This window comes from Lepisma saccharinum, chromosome 5 (assembly GCF_977018435.1).
Source record: "Lepisma saccharinum chromosome 5, izLepSacc3.1, whole genome shotgun sequence".
In the NCBI taxonomy this organism is placed as follows: domain Eukaryota; kingdom Metazoa; phylum Arthropoda; class Insecta; order Zygentoma; family Lepismatidae; genus Lepisma; species Lepisma saccharinum.
Window position 1 is genome coordinate 73,289,957 of NC_139233.1, and position 26,323 is coordinate 73,316,279.

The following is a 26,323-nucleotide window of genomic DNA, read 5'->3' on the forward strand; positions in this document are numbered from 1 at the left end:
CCATAACGCAGACGAGCTGCATGTTGCATCTTCCAGGCCCTGCAACCACCTAGGCTCTGCAGCAATAGATATACGAAACCTTGAGAATTCATACTTGATTAGGGTTACCAGACGTCCGGATTTTCCCGGACATGTCCTACATTTTAGCCTTATGTCCGGCGTCCGGGAGGAATTTGAAAAATATCATAAATGTCCTACATTTTGAGCGTCACATAATATTAATTAGGAAAATACGTAACAGAAAAAAAAACATGCAAGTTACAAGTCTATGGACTGCGCTTCCAAACTTAATAGTGAAATTTATTTTGATTCAGTCATTGCCCAAAAAGAAAGAAAAAGTTTGTCCTGCTATTAAACAAACGGGAAAACGGAAGCAATTAATAAACAAAGTTTTGGGACCACTTTCTGATAACGTCACTGTTCAATGCCTGAGCAGAATTTCTTGCCTTAGGGTTTATACTGATGGAACAAGGTGTTGCCCATTCTTATTCACTATTCAATATAATTTGATTGTAAAGCAGGGGTATAGAGAACAAAGTTATTCAGGGTGTCTGCCAGTCAAGAAAGTCATGGTAGTCAAGAAAGTCATGGTAGTCAAGAAGAAGTAAAGAAATCAACAAATAGGTCAAGAAGTCAATACAAAGGCAATAAATTATTCTTGTGGTCAAGAATTTTTGCTATCATAATGACTGATTGGTTGATTTAGTTTATTTTACTTCACATTTTTCTGTCCGTTTGGTTAATCGCGAAAATGATAATGAATGGCGGTAAGGTAAGATGGATGAAGGGACAGTAACAAACATATAGGGACAACCGACACAAGCCCCACATAAGATTATACTGGCTTGAGTCCAGACGCCAAAGCCTTTGCTTGTCTGAAAAACACAGTTCAGGATGCAGTAATACGAGACAGAAGATCTCATTCTCTTCTTAAATTCAGCTTCAGTTTTCATCTTAACTGGCCCTTTGGTAGGGGTTTTCATTAAATAAATATTTATTTTCTTAATTACTAATTTCCAATTTTACCTAAGTAGGGGTCGGATAAATAAACGTTAAGAAAGACGGGGAAAAGGTCTAGAAAAGTCCAGAAAAAGTCAATAATTCTGGATGTGTTATTTTGGTAGACACCCTGTTATTGAACTAAAGACTACCCAAAATGAAACTTCTCGAATTTTAAATTACGGTAATTGCTGAATATTTGATTAACATTACAGGTCATAATTCAAATGTTCAGAGAGTACTTTTATTACCATCAGCTTAACAGACTAACGAGAGAAATTATTTTTTCATAAAGTCTGTAAAATGTCTGTTATGGTCCCTATAATTTCAAAGAGTTTGACTGTCCACTCTAACATAAATATAGTTTGACTAAACCTGAAATTTTGATAAAAATTGTCTCCTCAGAGAAGTACCACTTAAATCATGTAGTAAGAGGTGCATTGATTAGTATGATTGCAAGTCTTGAAATTTTGCATTCAAAAATTCATTAGGAATTCATTTATTTAAACTGAAAAGTGTAATTTTTCAACTACTTTCTAACGTGCTCTATAGAAATGCGTATTATTTATTGAGAATGTTTTGTGTCCTACATTTTGACTTAATGTCCTACATTTTGGGACAGCATGTCCTACATTTCCCTTACAGCGATCTGGTAACCCTATACTTGATACTCTACCTTCCTCGCATCGAACATCTTCCCGCTGGTTGAGTAGGTGAAGAAAGTCAGCAGAAGAACTATCTTGGCGTGGCTCAAGGACACGCTGCGGTTCACGGCTCTCCAGTATCCCACTTGGTGAATGAGCTGCACTTCTTGTCTGAAAATTTATACTTCAAAATATAATTTCTCTGAAATGAACTTCCTTTGCTAACTCAGAAGAAAGAGAACTGTATCTAAGGGAAAGGAAGGTCCCTGGCGCCTAAAAAGAAACAAAAAATGGAAAGTATCCCCTGAAAGTATTGGCGCCCTATTAAAATTAACATTATTGTCACTTGTTCAAGAAATACACCTAAACATTTTTCTTATCCGCTTCGTTTGAAATAAGATATTTTCCGTGAGTTAAAGAGGGTGCCTAATGGGCTTAAAGAAGTCATTTTTCTCAGTTGACTAATTGTTAATCCAAAAAAAAACTATTAAACTGTCTTCAAATTTGAACACATTTACTGGAGTGTGGTTTGGGGCAGACTAGTTGTTCAGGGAACATTTGTCATCTCCCTTCACCCCCTTGGCGTGGTCACTACATAGTTGCTTTCTGCATGCAACTGCCAGAATCAGGCGAATTTGTAGACCCTTAAAACTACCGAAATAGGCGGGCAAAAATGCACGATAATTGGCACTAAAATCTGGAGGAAATGCACATACTCGTAAGTAGGTATTAGTAAATTATCACAGTGTGCTACGACGCCAGGATCCCGGCTTGGGTATGGGTCTTCTTTATGGTTGTCCATTCATCAATTTCATCATATCATCACTCATCCTCATCCTCGTGACTAACCAAAAGTGAAGTAAAATAAACCAAATAAATCAATCAATCTGTAACTTGTAATATTGTGAGTAATGAAAAGTCAAACATTGTGAACCTCACATTTAAAATATTTATAGGTGCCATAACATAACATAACATTTCCAAATTGCGCAGAAGGTTATACATTTTTGCATTAACAGAAACAACCAGCATTGTGTAGTTGTATATTATTGGCTTTCAAAACTGTAAAATATGTTTCAAATCCTCTGCTCTATAACCTTCTGAATTATGTCTAATAGAACAGTTGTACTGCAACAATATCTGCAAGTTACTTTGCATCACAAAATCTCGTGTCTTCTTCCTTCGTGTTTAATAACAACATTTATATTACATAAGTACATTACATGGATAAGTATTATATCACCAAGCAAATTGTCCATCCCCATGTTCTTTCGCTTTCTTTGGGAAATCTCAGGTTTACAAATTTAAACTAAACGCAGAGAAGCGGTATCAATACAATTCCATTATTTAACAACACGTAAGACAGAAGAGCCGGACCCTGTGGCGGAGTGGTTAGCACATCGCGCTACGAATTCTGGTCTGGGCATGGATGTTTGTGAATGTCCATTCATCAATTTCATCATATCATCACTCATCCCCGTCTTCGTAAATTAGCCAAAAGTGGCACAAAAAGCGAAGTAAAATAAAGCAAATCAATCAATCAACGTAAGATGAAAGAGAAAAATAAAATAGTGATGAACAATTTGGCCGGCAATACTTATGCATTCCACTGTACTGTATCCTCTGCTCTAATTTTAAAACATTTTAGGAGCTAATAATCGAAATAGGCAATTTTAGGCAAAACATAATTTACTTGTTTGAAACTCGCAGTCTGCCGCACCCCCCCCCCCTCCCCCTTGTCGGAGTGGTTAGCACACCGCGCTACGACGCCAGGGGTCCCGAGATCGAATCCCGGCTTGGGCACGGATGTTTAAGAGTTTCCTTTCATCAATTTCATCATGCCATCACTCATCCCCATCTTTGCAAATTAGCCAAAAGTGGCACAAAAGGCGAAGTATAATAAAGCAAATAAATAAATAAATAAACTCGCAGTTTCTCTCCTTACGCGGAGCTCTATTGAATTTGGACACGACCTTAGTTACACATTCCCTGCTTTATACTAAACTTACTTTCTCACACCTCTGACCTTTCTCTCGAATAAGCTTTCACAAGAGTTCATTTTGGTCAGTTTCATCCTAACCAAAAAGTCCCGTATCAGCGACATTCTCTGTTTGGTCACCGCTGGGATCCTCGACTGTAGCCTGGAGAACACCAGGCCCATTAGTCCTGCAATGCAAGTCACACAATATAATAAATACTGTCAGCATTTTACCTACTTAAGCTTCTAAGCTTTTGAAAATTGGATAATTCACGTTTTTCAGATGCATCTAATATTAAGGATTTCAAAAGTAATTTTATACTAAGCCTGACATGCACATGCACACCTCCCCCCCCCCCCCACACACACTCAAGGTGGGATTTATGCAGATTAAGGGGGGTCCCCCTGTTTACCTCAATCCTCGTCGCATCGGCGGACTCATTATCTAGCCACGGACGGTTCTAGGTTCGACTACTGGTGTGTGTGTGTGTTCCCTCGTAAATTTCATCTAATCAACATTCATCGTCGCGAAAAGTGTAACGAGACAGAAAAGACGTAAATTAAGGACAATACAAAAAAAAACTTAAATCGCCAATTCTCGTTGCATATATTTTCCCGGACGGATACAAAGTACGAGAAATCTCGTCAACTCATTGTCGTGCATAATTCAAATTTATATTGGAAATCTTTCATTTCTCGTCTTCAAAATCTGTTTTTTTTTTAAGAAGCAAGAAAAACATTTTCTTATAGGCACAAATGGTTAATGCGTGAGTGCAAGCTTACGTTGGGCACAAATTGAATTCGCTTAAATAGGAGGAAAACACTGAAACCCATTAATCAACATAATATTCCAATTTCCAAATTATTGTCAAGAATACGTGAGCATGTGTGCCGTGAGTGTGTGTGTGTGTGTGGGGGGGGGGGGTGTCCGTTGTTTAGGTTGGACTTGTTTGTATCTTTTCTTTGTAATTCTATTATATTCTTATCTCTTTAATATTTCCCTTTATGCAATGACTTCATTGCAGACTTCTCAATTTCATACATAAAAATGTAGATGTAAGCATGGTTAAGTGGAAGAAAAGGATCCATAGCCTTAACGTCGTCATGAAAACCAAGACGAAATAAATAAATACGTACTCTTTATATATGCTGACAATCTACAGGGTGAGCCAAAAGCCCAACACCACCTTTTAATTTGAAAATGGCTTGACGGAGGACGATCAAACTTCGGATATGGGTAATGGGGGTACACCAGTATGCATCACGGCAGACATTTTGAAAGCTACCATATTGGAATTACCTCCAGGGGTAGGAAAGGGGGTCATGTGGCACATCATTTAAGATGTACGTTTTCTCAGAAATAAGATTGATTGATTTGTTCTTTTAAGTCCACTTTATGCTCAGTAAGGCTGGTCGGGACTGGACCTACAGTTTAAAGGGGGATCCGAACCACTATGTACAGTCTTAGAAAAAAATACCTGGGCCACGGGACGTAGAATTTCGTAACGTGTTAAAGCCTGTTGTTTATGCAACCCAAATAACAAAATATTCGCTTAAGTTTGCCTGGTGATTCCGAGTTCTCGGGAAGGATTGAGCTTTGATAGCATGAGTCACATGACTCGTGCCCCAGCCACAACAAACAGCTGGGTGCTACGATGCCTCCAGAAGAAAATTTCAGGAACTGGTTTCTTGACAAGAGCTACTCGTAAGGAAATACTATTCTTTCAAGTGATATTAGAGTCATTGTCAAGAAGGTTCGCTTAAATAATGGTTCTCATCACAGACCACATGCCACACGTTAATTGTTTAAGTCCAGTTCATGCACTGGACCTACAGATTAAAATGGGATCCGAACCAAATTACATGGCGAAGACGTTACCACTACGACATCAGAGAGGCAATGGAACCCCTTGAGAAAGATATAAGCGAAAATTGCTACGTGACAAACCATATTTGCCCGTAAATTTTAAAAATAAGACAATATTTTGTACTGACAGTTTCGAACCGTGGGAGTCCCGGGTTCGATACCCGGTGGAGGCACAAGTGGTTCGGATCCCACTTTAAACTGTAGGTCCAGTCCCGATTAGCCTTACTGCGCATAAAGTGGACTTAAAACACCAAATCAAACCAAACCAAATCGAACCGTGGGAGAGGCATATATTTTTTTGTACCATCGTCCATTTCACGAGTTTATAATTCTTCCTCACCGACTCGAGTAACGCGAGTGGTAGAAGAAAAGCGAAGTAAAATAACTGAAACAGGAATAAAAGGAAAAAGCGAAATAAATTTTATTCATAATATTCTGCAGCCACTTGAATTGTATTCACGGGATGCTATGTTTAAAGAAAGCCGTGGTCTCTTCCTTGTCTTTTTCGCTTTCTTTGTGCTCTTGCTTCCCCCGTCACGATTGGTCTAAAACTAATTAATGCGACGTTAATAAAACAATCCAAACAACGAAACAATGCACAATCAACTGCACAAAACAACATTCCAAATGTTTTCGAATCGGAAAACAATTGAGATGCTGTAAAATGACTTAAGATGCAGTAATAAAGTGGGAATTCGGTACCGTATAGCATTAAATCGGTAGAGATGTTCGATTTGATTGGATGTTTGTTATTTAGATTTGCTATTCTTTCACTTTTGGCAAATAGCGACGATGAAGATGAGTGATGCTATGATGAAATTGATGAAGGGACACTTACCAAGGACACCCACGCCCAAGTCGAGATTCTAACCTGGGACCCATGGCATCGTAGCGCGCTGTGCTAACCACTCCTCCATGGAGTGGACATTATACCATATTTTGTGTGTGCAATTGGGATCAATCAATGGAATGAATAGGCATATTATATGATTAAAAAATTCATATCATAATACCACGTCATATTATTCGGCACGAAGTAACATCAGAGACATTCAATCTTGCATTTTTGCCTTTCAACTAATTCTTTGAATTCAGGTTAATCACAACAATAAGATAAATTATGAAGCAAATGATAGTGAATGTGGGATATTATTACGAATTACCTGACAGAAACAACATTAAGCAGGCTCGGTGGTCAAGCTCATTAAGTGATTGACATTCGATATCGTCGCCAAAGTTCCCGGGTTTGAGTACCGTCCTTGTCGGGGGTGTTTGACTATTTCGTCATCAATTTCATGTAATGGTCACTCGTACTTATCGTCAAGATCATCGAACAGGGAATAAAAATTATAAAAATAAATACGATGGAAGAGTACTTATTTCATCTCTCACGAAATCTCCTACAAAACCGGAATATATAAAATACATGTATATTCATTCACATACGTTTTCGATTTCTATATTTAACTATAGTCGAGACCGAGAACGGGAGAGCAATTTTCAATTCGACAAACCGAGAGAATGAGACACTGTCAAGTCTCATTTCTTCTTGACAACTCCGTAATCGAGTTGTTCTGTTTGTCATTGGCTTTGTATTGGCAATTATTGTCATTATTCTTCCCCTGCAGGTAAACCATAACGATGAATTATGATGAAATGAAGCAGATAAGAGGGCAAGAATAAGAAAGTCATGCCTGTTCGGGACTCCAACCCAGAACCTTATGTAACGAGATTTGAAATTCTGGAGAAGGCGTCCGTGTTTCGCTTGGTTTTCTCTTTCCTCTACTTCTCTTATATTATCATACATGTATAATAAAAATGGATCTGATACGATATGTTGCGATTCATAATTGTGCTGGTTGGATGCTACAGATGGAACCCCAACCTGCAATATATTATTCCCTTTTGTTTCGTATGTGGTTGAACATGAAATTTTCTTACACTGTGACAATTTCTTTCTTAGTTTTGGTTTGGTGCACAGATATGCTAATCTGGACTCGACCTTCAGTTTAAAGTGGGATACTAACCACTATGTGCATCCACCGTGTATCAAACCCGGGATCCACTGATTACAAGGCGACGACGTTATCACTACGCCATCGAGGAGGCCCCATGACAAAATGTTATTCACTCTATCTCTACCATAATTTATTTCAGCATTTACATTTTCGTTTTCTTCTTCTTTTTTCCTTTTGTTAACTACTCTTATACAACTCTTTTTGCGTCTTCGAATTTCTTCTTGTTTCAGGAAAAATAATACATGCAGGCTGTATAAAAATCCCCCCTTCAAATAGATAAAACGTTCACTCTCGAGAACTAATTTACATGTTTATCACTAACGTAACCATTAGGAAGGAAACTATTGAAATGTTAACTGATATAACTGCAGATGAAACAATACTTACAGCCACTGACGAAATATCTATTCTTGTGTAGCCTCACAGACAACAAGTATATGGTGAGTCATTCACTCTTGCTGACTATGGGCGAAGGTCACTGAACTAAAGGGTGGTGGCAAGCAAACAGGCTTCTGCTCTACCAAAGACGAGGTCACGTGTTCCAGTTATCAATGGCGTACGAAATAAGGAGGAACACAGCTATCTGACGTATGTTTTGGTCCCGTCATTGCACTTTATCGTCGTGGCCTTGAAGTTCCCTCAGGGCACTCCTACGTAAAGGCTTCTCAGCTAGAAGGATATCTTCCCCATTGAGGGGAGGAAAAGTGGGTGCGTATAGAGGTCATTCAACTTTCGTATTCTTTTTCATTTCAGAACCCGTGCTATATCGTCGACTTAATCCAATCTATCCGATGTAGGTTTTAGGTTCTGTTTCTGTTCGGTTATTTCACGTTGTCTTCCTGCTTATGTTATTCGCGATGAAGGTTCTGGATTCGATAATCTGGACAATAACGGGATTGTGTTGGTTGCTTGATTTGGTGTCTTAAGTCCACTTTATGTTCTGTTAGGTTAATCGTGACTGGACCTACAGTTTAAAGTGGGATCCGAACCACTATGTTATTCCACCGAGTATCGAACCCGGGATCCCTTAATTACAAGGCGACGACGATCCCACTGCTCCATCGGGGATTGTGTTCGAAAGGAAGGAATCAATTTTGAGTGATATGATATGCAACCGTTGTAAGACTATTGAAAGAAAAGCTATGGGAACCTGCCAGTTTTTCTACTGCAGACAGGAAACCATAAACATGGAAGAGAAGCTTATATACTATGAAATCTGACGCTATGTGCTCGAATACTGGCTAAATATAATCCATAGAGGCATAGCAACGTTAAACAACCTCTTATATGATACATCCTATAGGTTTAAAAAGGTCGAAATACAAAGATTGTGTGCGCCTCACTGATGGCGTAGTGGAAGGCCTTGTAATCAAGGGGTCTGGGGTACGATACCAGGTGATCGCACATAGTGGTTCGGATCCCACTTTAAACTGTATGCACTTCAGATTAGTCTATCTGTGCCGGTGACTCAGTCGGTAACGCGTCTGACTACCATGCTATAGGCCCTGGGTTCGATTCCCGGCCGGTTCAAGCCCGGGAACTTTTCTAACGTTGGAAGCGGCCCCAGCGCCCACCCAGCGTCGAATGACATGGGTACCTGGGGGTAAAGGCGGCCAGGGGCGTGATGCTGATCACATCACCCCCACTCACGAACGAATCAAGAAAGTGTGGGGCGTTACCCCCACACCGCCTATACGCCTTCATGGCGTAGCGCCAAGCACAGGTGAGAACTTTACCTTTTTTTTTTTTTTTTTTGCATAAAGTGGACTTACAACAAAATTTAAACTTGCGATAAAGATTATGATAAGGTATTAAAGAATTGGGTCTAACACATTTTTTTATTGTTTACCAATGACATTGTTAACTAATATTCTTAATTTCAGATTCAAGATGAAATCGGCTGCGAAATAAAAGGAGTGGGTTCATATTTCTGTTACGAAATTCCACTTTTGTAGTAGACCTGTGCCAAACTAAGTTGTGACAATAAACAAATCTGAGACACTTTCAAAGTATTAAATTGCTATCTACGTATTTGGGAAAAATCTTTCAATATAATACTTTTTTTGGACGCGTCAAATCATAGTATTTAATTCCTGTTTTAGCAGCTTTAAGAAACCTGATTTTTTTGGGGGGGGTTACAAATGCCCTTTCTGCTCCCGTCAAGTTACGCCTATGACAAACAGGAATTCAAAGTAAAAGACTGTCCCGACTAAATCGGGAGACACGTCTGATAGATTTACAATTGGGAAAATCATAATTAAGCGTGTAGTTGAAAAAAACCTATTTTCATATATTATATGCAGCTCTACTTTTTCTGCAATGTGGATCAAGAACTGGGGACGTGGAGAAGCACAACACTCCACGTAACCAATAGTCACGTGACCCTCTTTGCTTTCCTGTCATGTTGACCTTCGCGTGGAACACATTTCTCGGTGTTAAGACAGGCAAAATCACCCGATCATCGAAGGGTGCAATATGTGTTGCCTACCCTCCTGCATTACTTGCTCCTATTAAAGCCTTATGGGGAAGAACTTTTTTCCATGACTGTACATCCACTGGGAATCGAAACTGGGACCCCTTGATTACAAGGCGACGACGGTACTACTACGCCATCGGGGAGGCCTCTCAGAAATAACAATATCCAGTTATTCTCCCCTAACTTTATTTATTGAGGGTATTTTGACAGTTGTGCAGTGTAACATTTGAAAATCTCTACATATTTTGCAAGCCAGTCATAAAATTAGCTGACTACAATACGTGATGTAAGGTGGGTGACCCTGATATGGCCATGCTAAGGTGTGAGAATTTTTCTAGCCGCCATTTTGGAAAAGAAAACAAAACAATTTTTTAATCGTTCTGAAGCTAATGGACTTTCACAAAAAAAAAAATACATTCTCCATGAAAATAGTTTTACTGGTAAAAAAAACGAAATTTCAAAAGTCTACCTAGTGGCCATATCAGGAACGTGTGCACATGATATGGCCATCCTTGTTCTATGTTATACAAATCATGATTTGTTTCAGTTTCATAGTGCAGTTCAGCTAAAATTAAATAATTTTGGTGTAAAAGGAATAAGCATGATACAAAATAATCCTTTTTGTAATTCAAAAGTGGATTTAAAACAGGATTTTTCATTAAAAAGTTATTTACAAAGTTGACATTACAATTTACATATTTGAAAAAAAACAAAAATGTGAAATCATTGAAGAGAAGAGTACAAGACAAAAATGAGATTGTTAAAGCAAATTACTGGTCGCAATTTGGACAAATAAAAAAAATGCTCTGTCAGCAGCAGTGAGGCCAACACACTCTTCATGGTAGAAATTCCCGCAGACTACGCAGAGTTGCATGTCCTTGACTTCGTCCTCCTGACAAAGACTGCGGTACCAACTTTCAGCTTCTGTGGTTTTCTGCGTCATTTTATTGCTGGGTTGTTGCTGTTTGTTCTTTGGCTTGTTGGTCAACGGTTGTTTCGTGGTTGGTCCCTTTGGCCATATCAGGAGCAGGTCAGCTTTCACGAAAATCGTTTGATTATGAACAACTCGTAAAAGATACTCCATCAACGACAACACCAATCGAAAGAACATTAAAAACTGAATAGAGTACGATGGTTTTCATGAAAACAGTATTTGCAAAACATTCATAAAACAAAGGAGGCTTTCCAAAGAAAGACAAGAAGAGGTCACACAAAGAACACAAAACAGGCAACTGACGCCATATTGCTCAACCTGGCTGGATAAGAAATGATCACGTGTAACATTAGGAGGCAACCTCACTGGATGCTGATGCCATCTAGCGGATTTTTTCTTAGCTAACTCACAATAGGGGGGTGGCCATATCAAGAACATGGCCATAACAGGAGCATCCACCTTACTACAGTGGGATGTGTTAATACATAAACACACATAAAAAATGTACACGCGCTCTGCACACATGCATAATATACCTACAGTTTCACAAGAAACCAATGTAATTGCAAATACTTCAAATTACCACACTGTATACTCAAGGTGTCATGAAAATAGCGCCCAATAACTACAGAAACGTACAGAGGATATCAAAACTAACAACTTTCTTCAGTACCATTTTTGTCGTTGGTGCGTCGTTTCAGCACTACAAACGTTCAAAGAAGCCCGTTTTGTCTCCTTTATGCTGGCAACCCAATACAACAATGATCGCATCTGTGATTTATCTTCCTGTCGTTAAACGGAGTAGGCCAGTGAAACAAGGAATACACATATTCTTCGAAAAATGACATACTACTACCAACCAAAAACGTAGGGAAGGAACACGTCCAGTAATTCAACGGGAAGTAAACATACGAAAAAAAGGCCGAAAACCAAGGTATTCAAAAGGAAGTGGTGAACACTGATGTAAAAGGAAATGAGACGTCTAGTTCCAGCGTTTCCAATGTTACTATATCCACTTGTCCTTCTGATACTGATTGTCTGTGACACATTAAACTGTTGAGAAAATAAAAAAAATGAACAACTCAAAATTCCAATTTCATTGTTAAGCTATATACCTTCGTTGTTGTGTTAGGCTTGTTAGGTTTAATTATCATAAATGGTACCTATTTGCAGAAGCCTCGAAAAATTCCAGTTTATTTAGGTTGAGACCTAAACCCAACAGGCCTAACAACAACAAAGGAATTCCGCGCTTGTATCAGAAGGCGAAAGGTGGGGAGATTGGTTGAGGTTTGTACGATAAGATCCGATAAGTATACAACTGTAATGTAATGTTCAGGGAATTATGCGGAAAGGTACAAAAATTGTTGAAAATACAGGAATATAAGTAGTAGTGTGAATTAGAAGATAATTGCCGATGTTGGTAAAACAAGCTCTCTGAGGCTGTAAAATACCTACGTTTATCCTAGCAACGTACACACATGTAATGGTTAGCGACTGCGAATATAACTGTGGTAAAGCCCTGAACATTACGTAAAGTAAGTTTATTCTTGGGCACTTGTAAGCGAAGCACACATACATACACATATACATAAAGATGAGCCATTCTGTTTTAGAACAGGCCACATGGCCCTCAAATTGGATAACCTTGTACTGCCAATAAAAAGGCCAATATTCACAAAATAATTTTGATTTTTTACAATGTTATGGCTATTTTTTTTAAGCTAATGTTGATAGGTTTTAAAAACATGTATAATTCAGAAACATATAAGCTCTAGGCTTCCTTTCCATTATTTTGCATTCATTTTAAATACTTTTATCTTCTTAGAAAGGTTTTCAGAGCACAGATCAAGAGAGCTAACTAATGCAGTATAATAAGTTTACGCTGGTTTGAATTGTTTTGGAAGGGCAAAAATGTAGACAAAATAAACCTTTTATTTTCATTTAGCTATTGAAAACGAGGTTCTCTTGCGTCTGTCAAATTATTTGAGGGGTCCAAGCGCTTCAATTCTGATCAAAGGATTTGGAGAGTATGTTATAATATCTACTCCTGTACCCCTCGTTTCTGTTCCACTGGTGATATGCTCTGGTTAGGAATGGGATGAGAATCAAGGATAAATGAGCCCACATATTTGTTTGTTTGCAAGGGCACGATGAAAAGTTTCCATGTCCAGCAAGACTCGAGCACCCGAAACTGCTCGTCCCCCACCGACTTTCTCCGTGGCTGTACACAAGCAAAGAAACCTGCGCAAACCCACGACTCCTGTGCACCGTACTCCCGCGCGGAGGGGAGGGAGAAAGTGGACCATGCTTCCTTGTGGCCCGAGCTGAAGGGAAGAAGGGAAAGCTGCGCGGGGACTTTTCGTCCAAGGTTTCTTTCCTTGTCGTCGCTCTATAGTTGGAGAAAGATAGGTCTGTGCGTTGGATGGCTGTAGGAGGGGGATAAAATTTAGCATTACGCTTATGGGAGTATTATTACACTTCTTCTCTTGGGAATATCAAACTTCCGATTGCGTAGAAAAACACATGCACGAAAAGAGGACAGGTTGAAGATATGGTTTGTGTTGGGGGGGGGGGGGAAAGTCGAAACTTCGATTTGATCAGCCGTAACTTGAAGTTGTTTGTCCACAAGGAATACATGGGATTCTGTAAATACTTATTCATCATTTAGATCGTATATAACTTAATAATCAACTTTAAAAAACGCATCCACTTGCAACATGGGGAGAAATTCATACTCTCTTGTACGTACTATGCTTTGTGTTTTTTAGTAGAAGTGCCTATTCCGACGATATTGAAATAAATGCATATCTGGTGCGAAACCGTCACTCTTCGTCTTAAGTGTAAGGAAGTGCTTAAACTATGTGAAAGTGAGTCTTACCTTGGAACGGGTTGTAGAAGAGAATAACGCCAATGCCTACGAAGGTCGCAGGTCCAAACTGGGACCAGAGAGAAATGGTTCTGAGCGTAATCTGGGCAGGGCTGACCCACAGGAAATGCAGGTGGACCAGGAGGCTGTCCATTCGAGAGATGTCACCTGACACTCGCGCTATGGCTTCGTCCGATGAATATTCGGAGAACCGACGACCTCTAAACCTTACAGCCTGAAAAGAGTAAATGATGTGTCAGAGAGTTGGGGAAACAAAACCAAAGAAGGTTTAAAATTATAGTTTCGAAACAAATATGAAGCCATAATATTTATAGTTATTTGTAATTTATACTTGCATTTAAGAAATACCTTAATATTTTATTTTAATATTTATACGCGTTAACTTTTTCAGAAAGCCTATTAAAGACCATTATAGTGGCTGTGGCGGTCTCCTTGTTCAAAGGTGTCTCAGGTTTGATTCCCTGCGAAGGGGCAACTGCAACGTTTCCGATCCAATTTAAGCTTCAAGTCCACTCACAATTAGCCTATCTGAGCATAAAGTTGTAGTGTGGGGGAGGTATTAGATTCCTAAATATCCTAAACCTAGGATTGATTGATTGATTTCATTTATTTTATTTCGCTTTTGTGCCACCTTTGGCTTATCTCGAACATAAGAATTAATAATGATGAGATGATACTCATGAAAGGACAATCACAACCACATGAATAGGACACAACACAAACTCCATGGATTATTATACTAGCTATGGGTCTAGACGCCAGAGTCTCGTTAGTCGGCAAAATACCGAGATATTGACGTGTGTGTCTTCAGAGAGGGTCACCCCTTATAATCTTAGAACTAGGAAAAGCAAGCTTTAATACCCGGTTAAACTAAATTAAACTTATAGTCGGTCTCTGGAACAAAGGGATTAGCGTGACGCGCAACATATATTGGATTTGTTGAATTGGTGTTTTAAGTCCACTTTATGCACAGTAAGGCTAATCGGGACTGGACCTACAGTTTAAAGTGGGATCCGAACCACCATGTGCCTGCACCGGGTATCGCCTTGATTATGAGGCGACGACGCTACCACTGCACCATCGGGGAGGCCCACTACATATATTGATGTGTCATTATATTTGCCCTGAAATCAGTACCATGCATCCATCCTCATCGTCGTGATTAACCTATGGCGTAAAACTGGCGTAAAACAACCAAAACACTCTAATGCTCACTATGATCGAAATAACTGATTTATATGGAAGTTTGGACCTTATCAATCATTATCACTTGATGCATCACAACCTGAAAGATATGCTTTTAGGATATTGCTAGGCAGTCTTCGAACTGAGGACAGGGACTATGGCATCCCCCCCCCCCCCCAACACACACACACACACGAAGTTTATTTTCCAGGCTCTATATTTCTTCCCTCTGATTTGTATTTTTGTTATTTAGCACCGTTCCGGAAAGTACCTTTCTGTAAACCAGCGTGGAGCAAGCGATTCTCAATCTCATTCCCAGATGATAGGCTTGAAACATGTAGAGATGTGACAGGAATCCCGTGAGAAGGTTAGCAATGACGCCTGTGGCCCCGCACACGGCCGCATCCACAATTGTCATGTCGCTCTCTTCTTCGAAGTAACTCACCACCTGGGCTAGCTGCTTCGTTTGGTATGTCCTGCAGAAAGAGCAATGCAAGTGTTACCATACGTGTCACAACATGAAAGGAGAGAGGAAGAACGGAAACAGAGAAAGATGGATGAGAGAGAAAGAAAAAAAGGGAGAAAGAGAATGTAAAAGATAGGTGCCAGGTGGTCATATCAATAAAAGGATCAAGTGCCCATAAGCACGTAGAAACGAAGAAAGAAAACCTAGGAATGCAGGAAGGACAGGAAAAGAATATTCAAGATATAGGCCAGTCAATAAGGGGGTCCAATAAGGAAAAAATCAGGGAAAGCTGGAACAAATTTTATTTTCCTAAAAGGGTTCTTAACAACATATTAATTTTGCATCCCTGTACCACCCCGGATTTGGCCGCCATCTTTGAAAAATGGCGCCCAAAATCAGTTTTTTGCGATTATCTCGCTTGGAAAGCATTTTCCAGCAAAAGAGGTTATGATAAGAAATAAACTACATAGAATTCTCTACAAAAAAGGTTCTGTGCAATTTTCTTCTAGGATGCTCCGTTTGGGTTCTAGAAGAGCGAGAAATTCTACGTTATTTTCCCGCCCCGTTTTGCAAGCGCGGAACTCAAGGAAGCACCTTTTACATGATGTTTTGCAGTTTATCCCTTCTATAAAACTGGACTTATTACATTTGTTCTTTCTTCAAGAATGTCATTTATGGTTCAATTGCTTTTATCATTGCATGCAGTACTCTATAGGAAATAGTTTAGTGTCACCTGTGTGCGGGAGTTAATATGTTTGGGCTGAAAGTCAAGGTATCCCCAAAGGAACATGTTGACTTTGTTCAATAGGGTTATTTAACAATATAACGCGAATCTCATCAAGGACCCCCGGGTTCGATACCCGGTGAAGGCACATCACACAGTGGTTTGAAGTCCATTTTAAACTGTAGGTCTAGTCTCGATTAGCCTATTCGTGCATCAAGTACGTAGACATAAAACAACAATTCAAATCACAATAACACGATCAGAAAAGTTTTGGTCTCTGATCTGGTCAGATATGACGACTGAGCTGTGATGCGCTCCATGAAGAGTTGTGGGCTATGGCAGAGAAGTGACCGACTCAATGCTAACTAGGTGGATTTTTGGCATGCTTACTAGTTTGCAGATAAAATACGTAGATGAACTGCATGCCGATGCATGAGTCTCTTATATCAAGGGATAAGCAAGGAGTTTCAGTTCTTTTGCCAGTGATTCTCATCTCACCCACCATTCCCTGATCTTGATGATTTAAAGTTAATAATTACAGGATTAACAGGGAACAAGAAAACCAATCTTTCCGCTGCTCATAATGTTGGAATGTCTTCAATGTTGAGTACTTGGCAAATGTCAAGTTTGAACGAAATTAAGAAAGATTATCACTGGATCAGTCACTTCTGAAGTGAAAACCAGAGATGTATTGTATCCAGTTGATCCGGAGTTTCTATTTAAAATAATATTTTACTAAAAAATCACAAGACCTATTCAGAGTACAAACTTATCCCGTACCCGTTGTAGCTGATGAAGTAGGGATGTGGAAAGCCAAAATGCCTTCTCTTTATGATCCTCTTTGTACCACTCTCTGAAAGTATCACCGAAAGTATCAACAGACAAAGAAGCTGATCAAGAGCCAGAGCTTCTTCGCATCAAATTCTGTAAACGCCTTCAAGGTTTCACAAGGGGCCTCGTAGATGTAGGAAAATTGGGCTAAAATGTTCAGTGATCTGTGAACATTGCAAAGATAACTTGGTCAAAACCTGACACTGTTCGGGGAATCTCTGGAGCTAGGACGTGCATTGCAGTATATAAGGAGAGAAAGCGAGTGGGCAGAGCGAAGCAGTACAAGTTTCTGTAAATAGCTAGTAGCTGCTATCGTTTTTCCCCCGCCACACAATTCTGTTCCGTCTCACGCGTTCATTGGTCGAGTCTTCTCGAGTTGCTACCTGTGCAGAGATCTGTTTTCGTTCGCTCGCTCCGGAGATTTCCGGGACAGATTATAGAAGAGGAAGGGAGCTTTCAGACGGAAGCGGCACGTGTCTCTTGGAAGCTAATCTTAAGAAATAAATGCAACTTTTCGAATTGAAACGACATGGCAAGCTGCGCGTGTCGCTCCAACTGGACCGTGTTGTCAAAAGCGTGCATCTTAGCACTTTGTTATTCGCACATGCACGGTGAATGTTTTCCATTAGACTAAAGGGGGCCGTGTCATCACTTCGGTTTGAAATCCTTGTGTAGATTGTGGCCTGTAGTTTCGCTTCGATCTGAAAGCTCAGGACAACTGTGATGATCTTGTTCATGTGTATTTACAAGAATTTTTGCTGGTAGAAAACAAGCGATGGTTTGGTTTCTAACAGAAGCAGAAATACAGACATTATGTTTATTTGTTTTATATTAAATATTACAAAATTATTGTTCAATTAACAAATTAACATGGGGTGTAAGGGGTGATCTTCCACATAGTACTCCCAACTGTCAACCTCACTTCCACGTAGTACACCCTGGACTGCATTCTGCAGACAAACGAGGCTCTGGCGACTGTCCCTACGGCCAGTATTGTCCTGTTTCTTGTCCTTATGTGTGTTGAATGTCCGTTTACAGCCTCAGCTTTAACGGAAGTCAGAATATTTTAAGATTTTACTTATGCAACGTTAGAGTTGTACGGGCTGGACCCCCTATAATGTGACGGGTGCAAAATAGCCTAAGTGCTGACGCACCCAAAACTATTTAAAAAAAAAATAATAATAATAATAATAACATACATTTATTACCACTTGAAAACACATTTTCAAGAAAAGAAAAACTTAGAATATTTAGAATTAAAAAGTATTTTAAAAAAGTAAAATGCTCCCTTGTGCTTTGCAGCACGCCATAAAGGCGTATAGGGGGTGTGTAGTCACTTTCTTGAGCACGGCCGAAGTTGAGGATGATGTGATTAGCACCGTTCCCCTGGCCGCCTTTACCCCCGCCCCCCAAGAGTTTTCTCCAGGTACCCACTTTATACGACGCTGGAAGGGCGCCGGAGCCACTTGAATGGGTGGGGGAAAAATCCAGCTTTTACCCTGCTGGGGATCGAACCCAGGTCTCTCGCATGGTAGTCAGACGCCCTAACGACTTTTTTAAGGAATACTCCTACGCAGTTGTATTCTCCATCATTCGCCATTTTGTCAACTTTCACACATATAATTTTTTACTAATATTCTCGGTTTTTCTCAAACATCCATGTCCTAGCCAGGATTAGTACCCGGTACCCCTGGAATTGCAGCGTGCTGTGCAAACCACTATACCACGAAATTCGACAGGACTGAGCTATCTCGGCTCATACATTTAGAATAGGTATGCACAGAACGTTTTTTGTAGAGAATTTTATGTAGATTATTTTTTGTCATAACCTCTTTTGCTGTAAAGTGCTTTCCAATAAAGATATTTGCAAACAAACTGATTTTGGGCGCCATTTCTCAAAGATGGCGGCCAAATCCGGGGTGGTACAGGGGTGCAAAATTAATATGTTGTTAAGAATCCTTTTAGAAAAATAATAAAATTTGTTCCAGCTTTCCCTGATTTTTTCCTTATTGGACCCCAAAACCATCCCTTGTTGACTGGCCTAATAGCAGAAAGAGTGAGAGAAAAATAAGCTGACAGAGAGATGGAAATAGATAAAAGGATAAAGGGATATATAAACTTGGGGAGAGGGGAGATAGGAAGCAATATTACAAATTGAAAGAGATAACGATCAGATGACACAGAGAGGAAGAGGACGTTAGTCAGGAAGAGATGCAAAGAGGTAAGGAAAGGTAAACTATAATAGAGAGAAGGAGAGATAAAAATGACAAAGAAAGAGAGAAGAGATAATACTCAGAGAAGAGTAAGAGTGAGAGAAAGATAAACATATGAGATAAGCACACAGAGAAAAGGGAATGCAGAGGCATAAAGCTGCAAGAAAATCACATAAGAATCGGAGATAGAGCGATATTTTTTTAAAAATATTCCTATACTATATGAATACATACGCGCCTAAAACATCCACTTCCAAAAATTTTAAACTCTAGAGGTTATACACTAAGACGCCAAAGGCCAGGATTCGGAGGCCAGTGGTTCGGATCCTATTTTAAACTGTAGGTTCAGTTCCGATTAGCCTACGTGAACATAAAGTGGACTCATAACAAACTTTGGCCAGGTTTCTTGAGTTTTAACCCCTGTTCTATTTTAATTCCTAGCTAAGAATCTTCGAAAAATTAAGACAAATATCGCAAATACATACAGATTTAATTGCACAGCCTACTTACCTCATTACACAGTCGGACAGGAGGAGAAATAACCCTATTATGAGATATCTCGTCCCACATAGCTGTACCATTGCTTTCGTTAAACTCGGTTGGTATCTTGATTTACTCTCTTTCGACTTCCTTATCTCTTTGTCCCACTCTCTGAAAGAAAGAGAAATCAACGTTCACGTTAATGTTTTACCTCGTGATTTATTTAAAGGCTTTTCGTACTGGATCTAACGGTAAGAGTAGCGTTGCCAACCGGGACAGCACGAGGAGTCCTACTGGCAAACCCGCAAGAAAATGATAAACTTCAAGAAAAATTGTCAAATAAATAAATAAATGAAACATGAAAGAAAGCAGGGAAACTGAATTATGATGAAAGTACGTGCAAGATATGTTCTTCCTATTTTTTAGTATATGTTATTGTTTGAACACGGGCAGGATTTTTTTTCCGGGTAGAATAGAGCTACACATAAGGAAACAGTTTTTCTTGCGAAGACCTTGTAGTACCAGTCTTATTTGTGATTATTAGTATCTTATAATAATTAATGCGAATTACTATGAGTGAAATCAAAGCCGCGTTGGTCCAGTAGACCTATTTGGCGGAGTGGTTATCACAGCGCGTTACGACGCCACGTTTAGCGGTCTCAAATTTCGGTTCAGACATGAATGTTTGCGTTTGTCCGAATGCGAAAACTCAGAAAAAAAGAATAAGGAGGGAAACTACCGCTTCGGAGTTCTTTAATAATAATAATAATAATAAAAATTAAAAAAAGCCTGTAGGGTGTCAAATGGCCAGGTGGGAGATCCTGATTCGATTTCGGGGGTGAATGATTTCGGGTATGGAATCAGCCAGTTTTTTTGCTTATATAAAATATAATAAGCAGGATTTGCCTTTCTTGTATAATAGAATGTTTATTTATATCCACCGAACTTGAATCAAGAACCATTATTTTGAAATTCAGACGAAGTGAGGTAGTAGATATTTATTGTTTGCATTCATTTTTTTTATTTGTTGAAGTAGGTCATGAAAAATTGATAATGTGCAATTTTGAGACCCTGAAAAAAATTCCCCTCTCTTGTAAGAAATGTTAAAGGTCAAAGGTCATACTCTCCATTTTTCATAAAAGTTAAATATGAGTAAGTTTTGAGTGCTGTATCTTTGAAAAGCAACAACAAGATCAAAAGAAAGACTTATTATGGCGGGTTGTGCTATTTCAAAGTTTCGACAACTTTGTTGCTCTGCCTTCTAGTTCGTATTGTGGCCTTATCTCCATATCTTGGTTGCAATTTTTATTTTTGTCTCTTCTATTCCTTTTCGCACGGCTGTCGTGTTACTTGGGTATGGGAATATTGAAACATTGTATAGTTGAATTTCTATTGCCACGTATTGCCTTAGGACCAGGTAATAGGAACAATAGTCCTAATTTAATATACTCCAAACATGACGAGTTTTATGAAGTAAACTTTTAATTAACAGTATTCGAAATATTTTCATTCGGTAGTAGACAGGTGAGAGAAAGGAAAGAGGAAAGAAGAAGGAAGATAACGAAGAAAGATGAGAGGGGGAAGGAGTCCAGAAGATATGGAATCTGTCTAGGTCCATTAGTGAAGGAATTGATAAGGCACCGACTCTCACCAGGTACCTCTCAATCACCTGTCAGGAGTGTCAATTACCGGTCAGGAGAATCCACACTAAGGAATTCCTGACAGGAAATGTTCTAAGATAAGGACTGGTGCCTTCATGTTGTTTTGTGTATTGACCCTGCCTGGGAGTGTGTATATATAGATGATATTTTGTAATTTTCATCATTCTAGTGTGAATATTCGTCTGAAGAAGACCCTGTTAGAAGGTGGAAACGTTAACTTTTTAGTGTATATATTTTCCATACAATAAATTCTGCCTTGGTCAGTATTTTAATGTTTTATTGTTATAGTATACTTGATTTTTCAAGGTTTAAGGTTGGGCATTGCATAACTGCGAAGTATGAGGTAAGCAAACGATATGATTTATTGGCTATGGATGTGTATTTATACCAGGAACTCGTTTACGTTAGTTTTCCAACAATTATTTTTTTTACAAACGTTTAATCATATTTTTATATAGATACAGTCAAGTCTTGGGATTCTCATTTGAAGGTAAACTAGTTTCCTAAAAAATACATCGTCTACAAGTGACATAAAATTATCAAGTAAATATAGTAGTTACGTTAAAGTTATTGCAATAGCAAAGTAAAAGGAATACAAATTACTTTTGAACTTTTTGCAAATTTTTAGGTAAAGTTTTTAATAGCTTAAATAGTTAATTAATCCAATATGTAGAATTCAGGAACACATAAAGCTTTTGGCCTTATTTCATCTATTTGCACTCATGGTAAGCAGCTTTTACTTATACGTTTTCCAAGATAACAGATCAAGTGAGGGAAATAGTACCACAATATAGTATAATAGGATCACGGTGTGGTTTAAATTACTTGGAATGGGGACTATGTTGACAAAATAAACCTTTTGCGTTTATCTACTAACAACTAGATTCTTTGGATGCAGCACCTTGCGTTGTCAGCCAAATGAAATTGTTTAAGGCAGTGGTTCTCAAACTGTGGTACGCGTACCCTCAGGCGTACATTAACGACTTCAAGGGGGTACGCGATCAGCTCGGAAGAGAAATGTCGAGAATACTCACACAACAACATTTTTGCTGCAGGTGCGTAGAGCAGACTTCATAGCATTAACGCTCAACAGGAAAATAAAGCTGATTTTTTGCCACTGGCACTCTTATCTTTGTTTCATTTGTTTTTCAATAAAATACTCGTCAAAATCTATACTAGACTAAATTTGGAGCTGAATCTCCGCTTGAAAGTTTCAAGTGCTCAACCAGACATCAAGAGACTGTGTCGGGCTATACAGGCACATCCATCTCACTACAAACTCTGAGGATTTACAATGAAAACTCCAAAATTGTGCTTGACAGTTTGTTCACAAACTTATTTTTGTTCTTTACTTTTTTTTCAATAACTCTGGAAAATACATAAAAATTACAGTTTTTTATATACTTTTTAGCATACATGTGTTTCACATTTTTTATTCTTGTATCTAATCATAAATATTGTAAACGTAGGAACACCCAATAAAGTAATAAATGTAGGATTCTAATGTTTATTTGTTTACCATCTTACCCAATGCTATTTTGCTCTATTGCACATACACGCCTCCAACATATAAAAAACGCCCCACCAATCAGGCAGACAAAAAAAATCCCAAAACGCACTATTCGGAGAAAACCTACGGTTGGGGTACATTAGACGTTTAATTACGACTAAAGGGTACAATGAGAAAAAGTCTGGTCTAAGGGATACTGTACTGTCCATAGTCATTAGGTGGCTAATGTGTGAAGATATTTCTACATTTTATATTTTTGAGGGCCTATTAGGGGTGACCAGGCACCCGTGACTCTCCCTTGCGCACGCCTATGGTACCGTCTACCCTCTTCGAAAAATATGGGAAGGGTACAATGTTATGTACGTACCGCCACTGTTAGGTAACTATACAATCTAAATAAAGCAGGGGCGGCGCCAAGTGGGGGTAAGAATGGGCCATGCTCCACCCGAAACCAGGCTGACCCGCCAGTGTGCTTATCGCAGCAAACATCGAAGAGAAATTTCATTAAACCTCGGCTTGAAAAGCTACCCAAATGCGCTAGACCCTTGAGTTAAGGTGACAAGCGCATCTTATTTCGCCAGCAAGCAGCCTGATTCCAGCCGCTAGACGGGCACGCGTTCAAACGGCACAATTATCAAATGAAAGTACTGTACATTTTTACTTGAAGATGCGGCCACCCAAATCTTTGACAGCCAACCAGTACCACCAAGGCTGCGCGCAGGACTTTTTCTCAGGGAGGGGGAGGGACGTGGGCTAATGCGATTCTCCCAGTTAAGACAATTCGCATAAAACATCCTCCACTAGGATAATTTGCATAGGCATCCCCTCACCACCATGTTTCTCCATGCAACCTTTCCTCAAACTGTTTTTTTTCTTCTTCAGATATCTCAGGGGGCCCTTGCCACTCACACTAGAAAGTCTGGCGCCGCGAATGAAGCGAAAATAAGTTAAAGAAAGGACCCGGGTCGCATTCAAACTTTGCTTACTGCGTCTAAGTCAAAATCTGGCTCCGTGTACACCCTTACATTTTCTCTCGGTTTCTAATTTGTACTGGGTTTAAGAGTTTGAAGGAGTAGGAGCATGCTGCTGATCAGACCAGGTCAATCGTCGAACAGAGAGTTACAGCAGGGGTGCCTCAGGGGGGGAGTGATTATGGCGCATTTTGGGATGGGGGTTCCTAACTTCTTGTCACAGGAAAATTTTACTTTAACAAGTTAAATTGGCACTAAAGATAAAATCCACGTAATTGTGGTTATGGGTTACTAATCCCAAGATAACAGGGAGGGAGGGTGAGTTCTTTGAAAGAGGAACCGTATTATATTATCGGCCTGAGCTTAAGAATTTCTAGCTAGGGTTCTGTAATATCTCGTGAAACAATAATTGAATCGGTCATACGGCTGGAGCATGTTATTTTGTTTGCCAAGGTTGAATTTTCTACCTTTATGTTGTGTAACAATTTGTGTTAAATACTCAAATTGTGAGTTTTATAAACCCACTCACAAACACTATTATATGCATATTTAAATAATTTAATTTACTACATTTAAGCAATTAATTTGCTAGCATTAGGGTTTTTTTTTCGAAAATCGAAGAATTAAAAGATATGGACAGTTTAACATGGCATTTCATTCAAATAGACATCATTATTACGTATTCATCCACACTATTTTAGAAAGATTTTGATGAACAATTTTAGGGGCGGTCTTGAGTGATGGGCACCCCTGCTTAGGGAGGAGGGGCAGATCAAGTATACTGTTCAGTAAAGCTAAGGAAAACGTTACTTTCGCTAGACACGCTGTCGTAATTAAATACTTTGTGGGGATTACTAGGGGGCGGATTTTTGCATATTTGCATGTTTCATATGCTCTCAACGGATTTATCCATTTCACGTGATGTGGATTAATCTGGTAAAGTTTTATAGTGCATATAAATGCATATTTGAGACGTTAGAGAATATTTTAGCTTAATGTGCATATAATTTGAATATATTGGGAGTAATTTTCATGTAATTGTCCGTTTCAAGTTTTCTACTTCTTTTCCCCCATTCTTTATGTCAGCATTAAAAAAATATCCTACTTTCTGGTCATGGGCACTAGTTGGGTCAAGAATATTCCAAAACTCATCTCTTAGCGTTGTAGGTGGTCAGGTTGCGAACATAGAGAAAACCCACCCCTTCATCAACCAACGACCTTTCATAGATGTGAGTCACATTCCCAAATTCCAGAGACAACACTGGGGTCGCATTATTTGAGGATTGATTGATTATTTGTTAATGTGACATGTTGATAAATCTGCGAGTGTGTGTGTGTGTGTGTTACAGAAGTGACAATAAATTCCAAAAGAGAGAAGAAGTAACGGCATGTTGCTCCAACAGTAGGTAGAAGGTAACAATGCGTTTACCACTGCCGGCAGAGTTATTTATTGCCAAGTATGCTCTAAACATGTAACACATTTCAGGTATTTTGAGTATTTTTTGGTAGCTTAAATGGAAATTTTGTGAAATTTACCATGCTCAAACAGAGCTTTCATATTTGGTAACAGAAAACATTTGTTGCCTGTGTAGGTCTGGACACTGTGATTTTTATAAACTTACTACCAAATTGCGCGGCGTTGCCCGGGTATTTATTTATACCAATCTTCTATTAGACAGGAAAATAATGAATTCTAACTATAGTTTTAAATGAACTTGGAGTTGAATGGCATTGGGAGTGTCACTATTCATCTAAGCGACCCCGTAAACTATGGATTCCACACTAATATCGGTTGTTTTCGATTATTTTTACATGCCACTCCCTTCCCACCCCCAAACCCTAGGGATGCCAGGGGTGTCTTGGAGTTTGGACGGCATTGAGAGTGTCACTCTTCATTTATCTTAGACATCCCGAAAACTATGGATTACACACTAATGTCAGTCGTTTTAGATTATTTTTACATGTCAACCCCTTCCCACCCCCACCCCTAGGGGTGCCAGAGGTGTCTTGGAGTTGAACGGCATTGGGAGTGTCACTATTCATCTTAGCGACCCCGAAAACTATGGATACCACACTAATATCGGTCGTTTTCGATTATATTTACATGTCACCCTCTTTCCACTCCCAAAACACTGCCTCTTTACTTAATAAGAAATTTGTTTTAATTTCTGTGAATTTTCAAATTATGAAAAATAAATTATTAAGACAAAGAGAGAAGGTAATTGACTGTTTAATATTCTAGTGGAGTTGAAGGGGAAATGTATCAGTTGTAGGAGAAATTAATTGTTTTGTGGTCTCACGGGTGGGACATAATACAAAACAACAGTAAGTCAAAAAGTTAAAATAAGCGAATAATATGTGAAATACCTTCTAACTTAATTTGAATTTTTATCCAAATGGCAACATCGACTTAACGTGGCTGGTAACCCGAGAACACTTGTTCGAATCACGTCGCCAGGAAAGCTACAATCCCTAAGAT

General features: G+C 39.1%; 1 protein-coding gene across 1 annotated transcript in view; it reads right to left on the minus strand.

The window, feature by feature from the left end:
- Positions 1 to 1,657: 1,657 nt before the first annotated feature.
- The window catches only part of LOC145988070 (ATP-binding cassette sub-family C member 4-like), an 85,300-nt gene continuing 60,634 nt past the window's right edge, over positions 1,658 to 26,323 (minus strand). The window contains exons 3-7 of the mRNA XM_083122907.1: positions 19,733 to 19,873; positions 15,260 to 15,464; positions 13,795 to 14,017; positions 3,653 to 3,809; positions 1,658 to 1,814 (exon numbers count right to left, since the gene is read on the minus strand). Of these exons, the coding sequence (XP_082979033.1) occupies positions 1,658 to 1,814; positions 3,653 to 3,809; positions 13,795 to 14,017; positions 15,260 to 15,464; positions 19,733 to 19,873 (883 nt within the window). The remainder of the gene's footprint in view (positions 1,815 to 3,652; positions 3,810 to 13,794; positions 14,018 to 15,259; positions 15,465 to 19,732; positions 19,874 to 26,323) is intronic.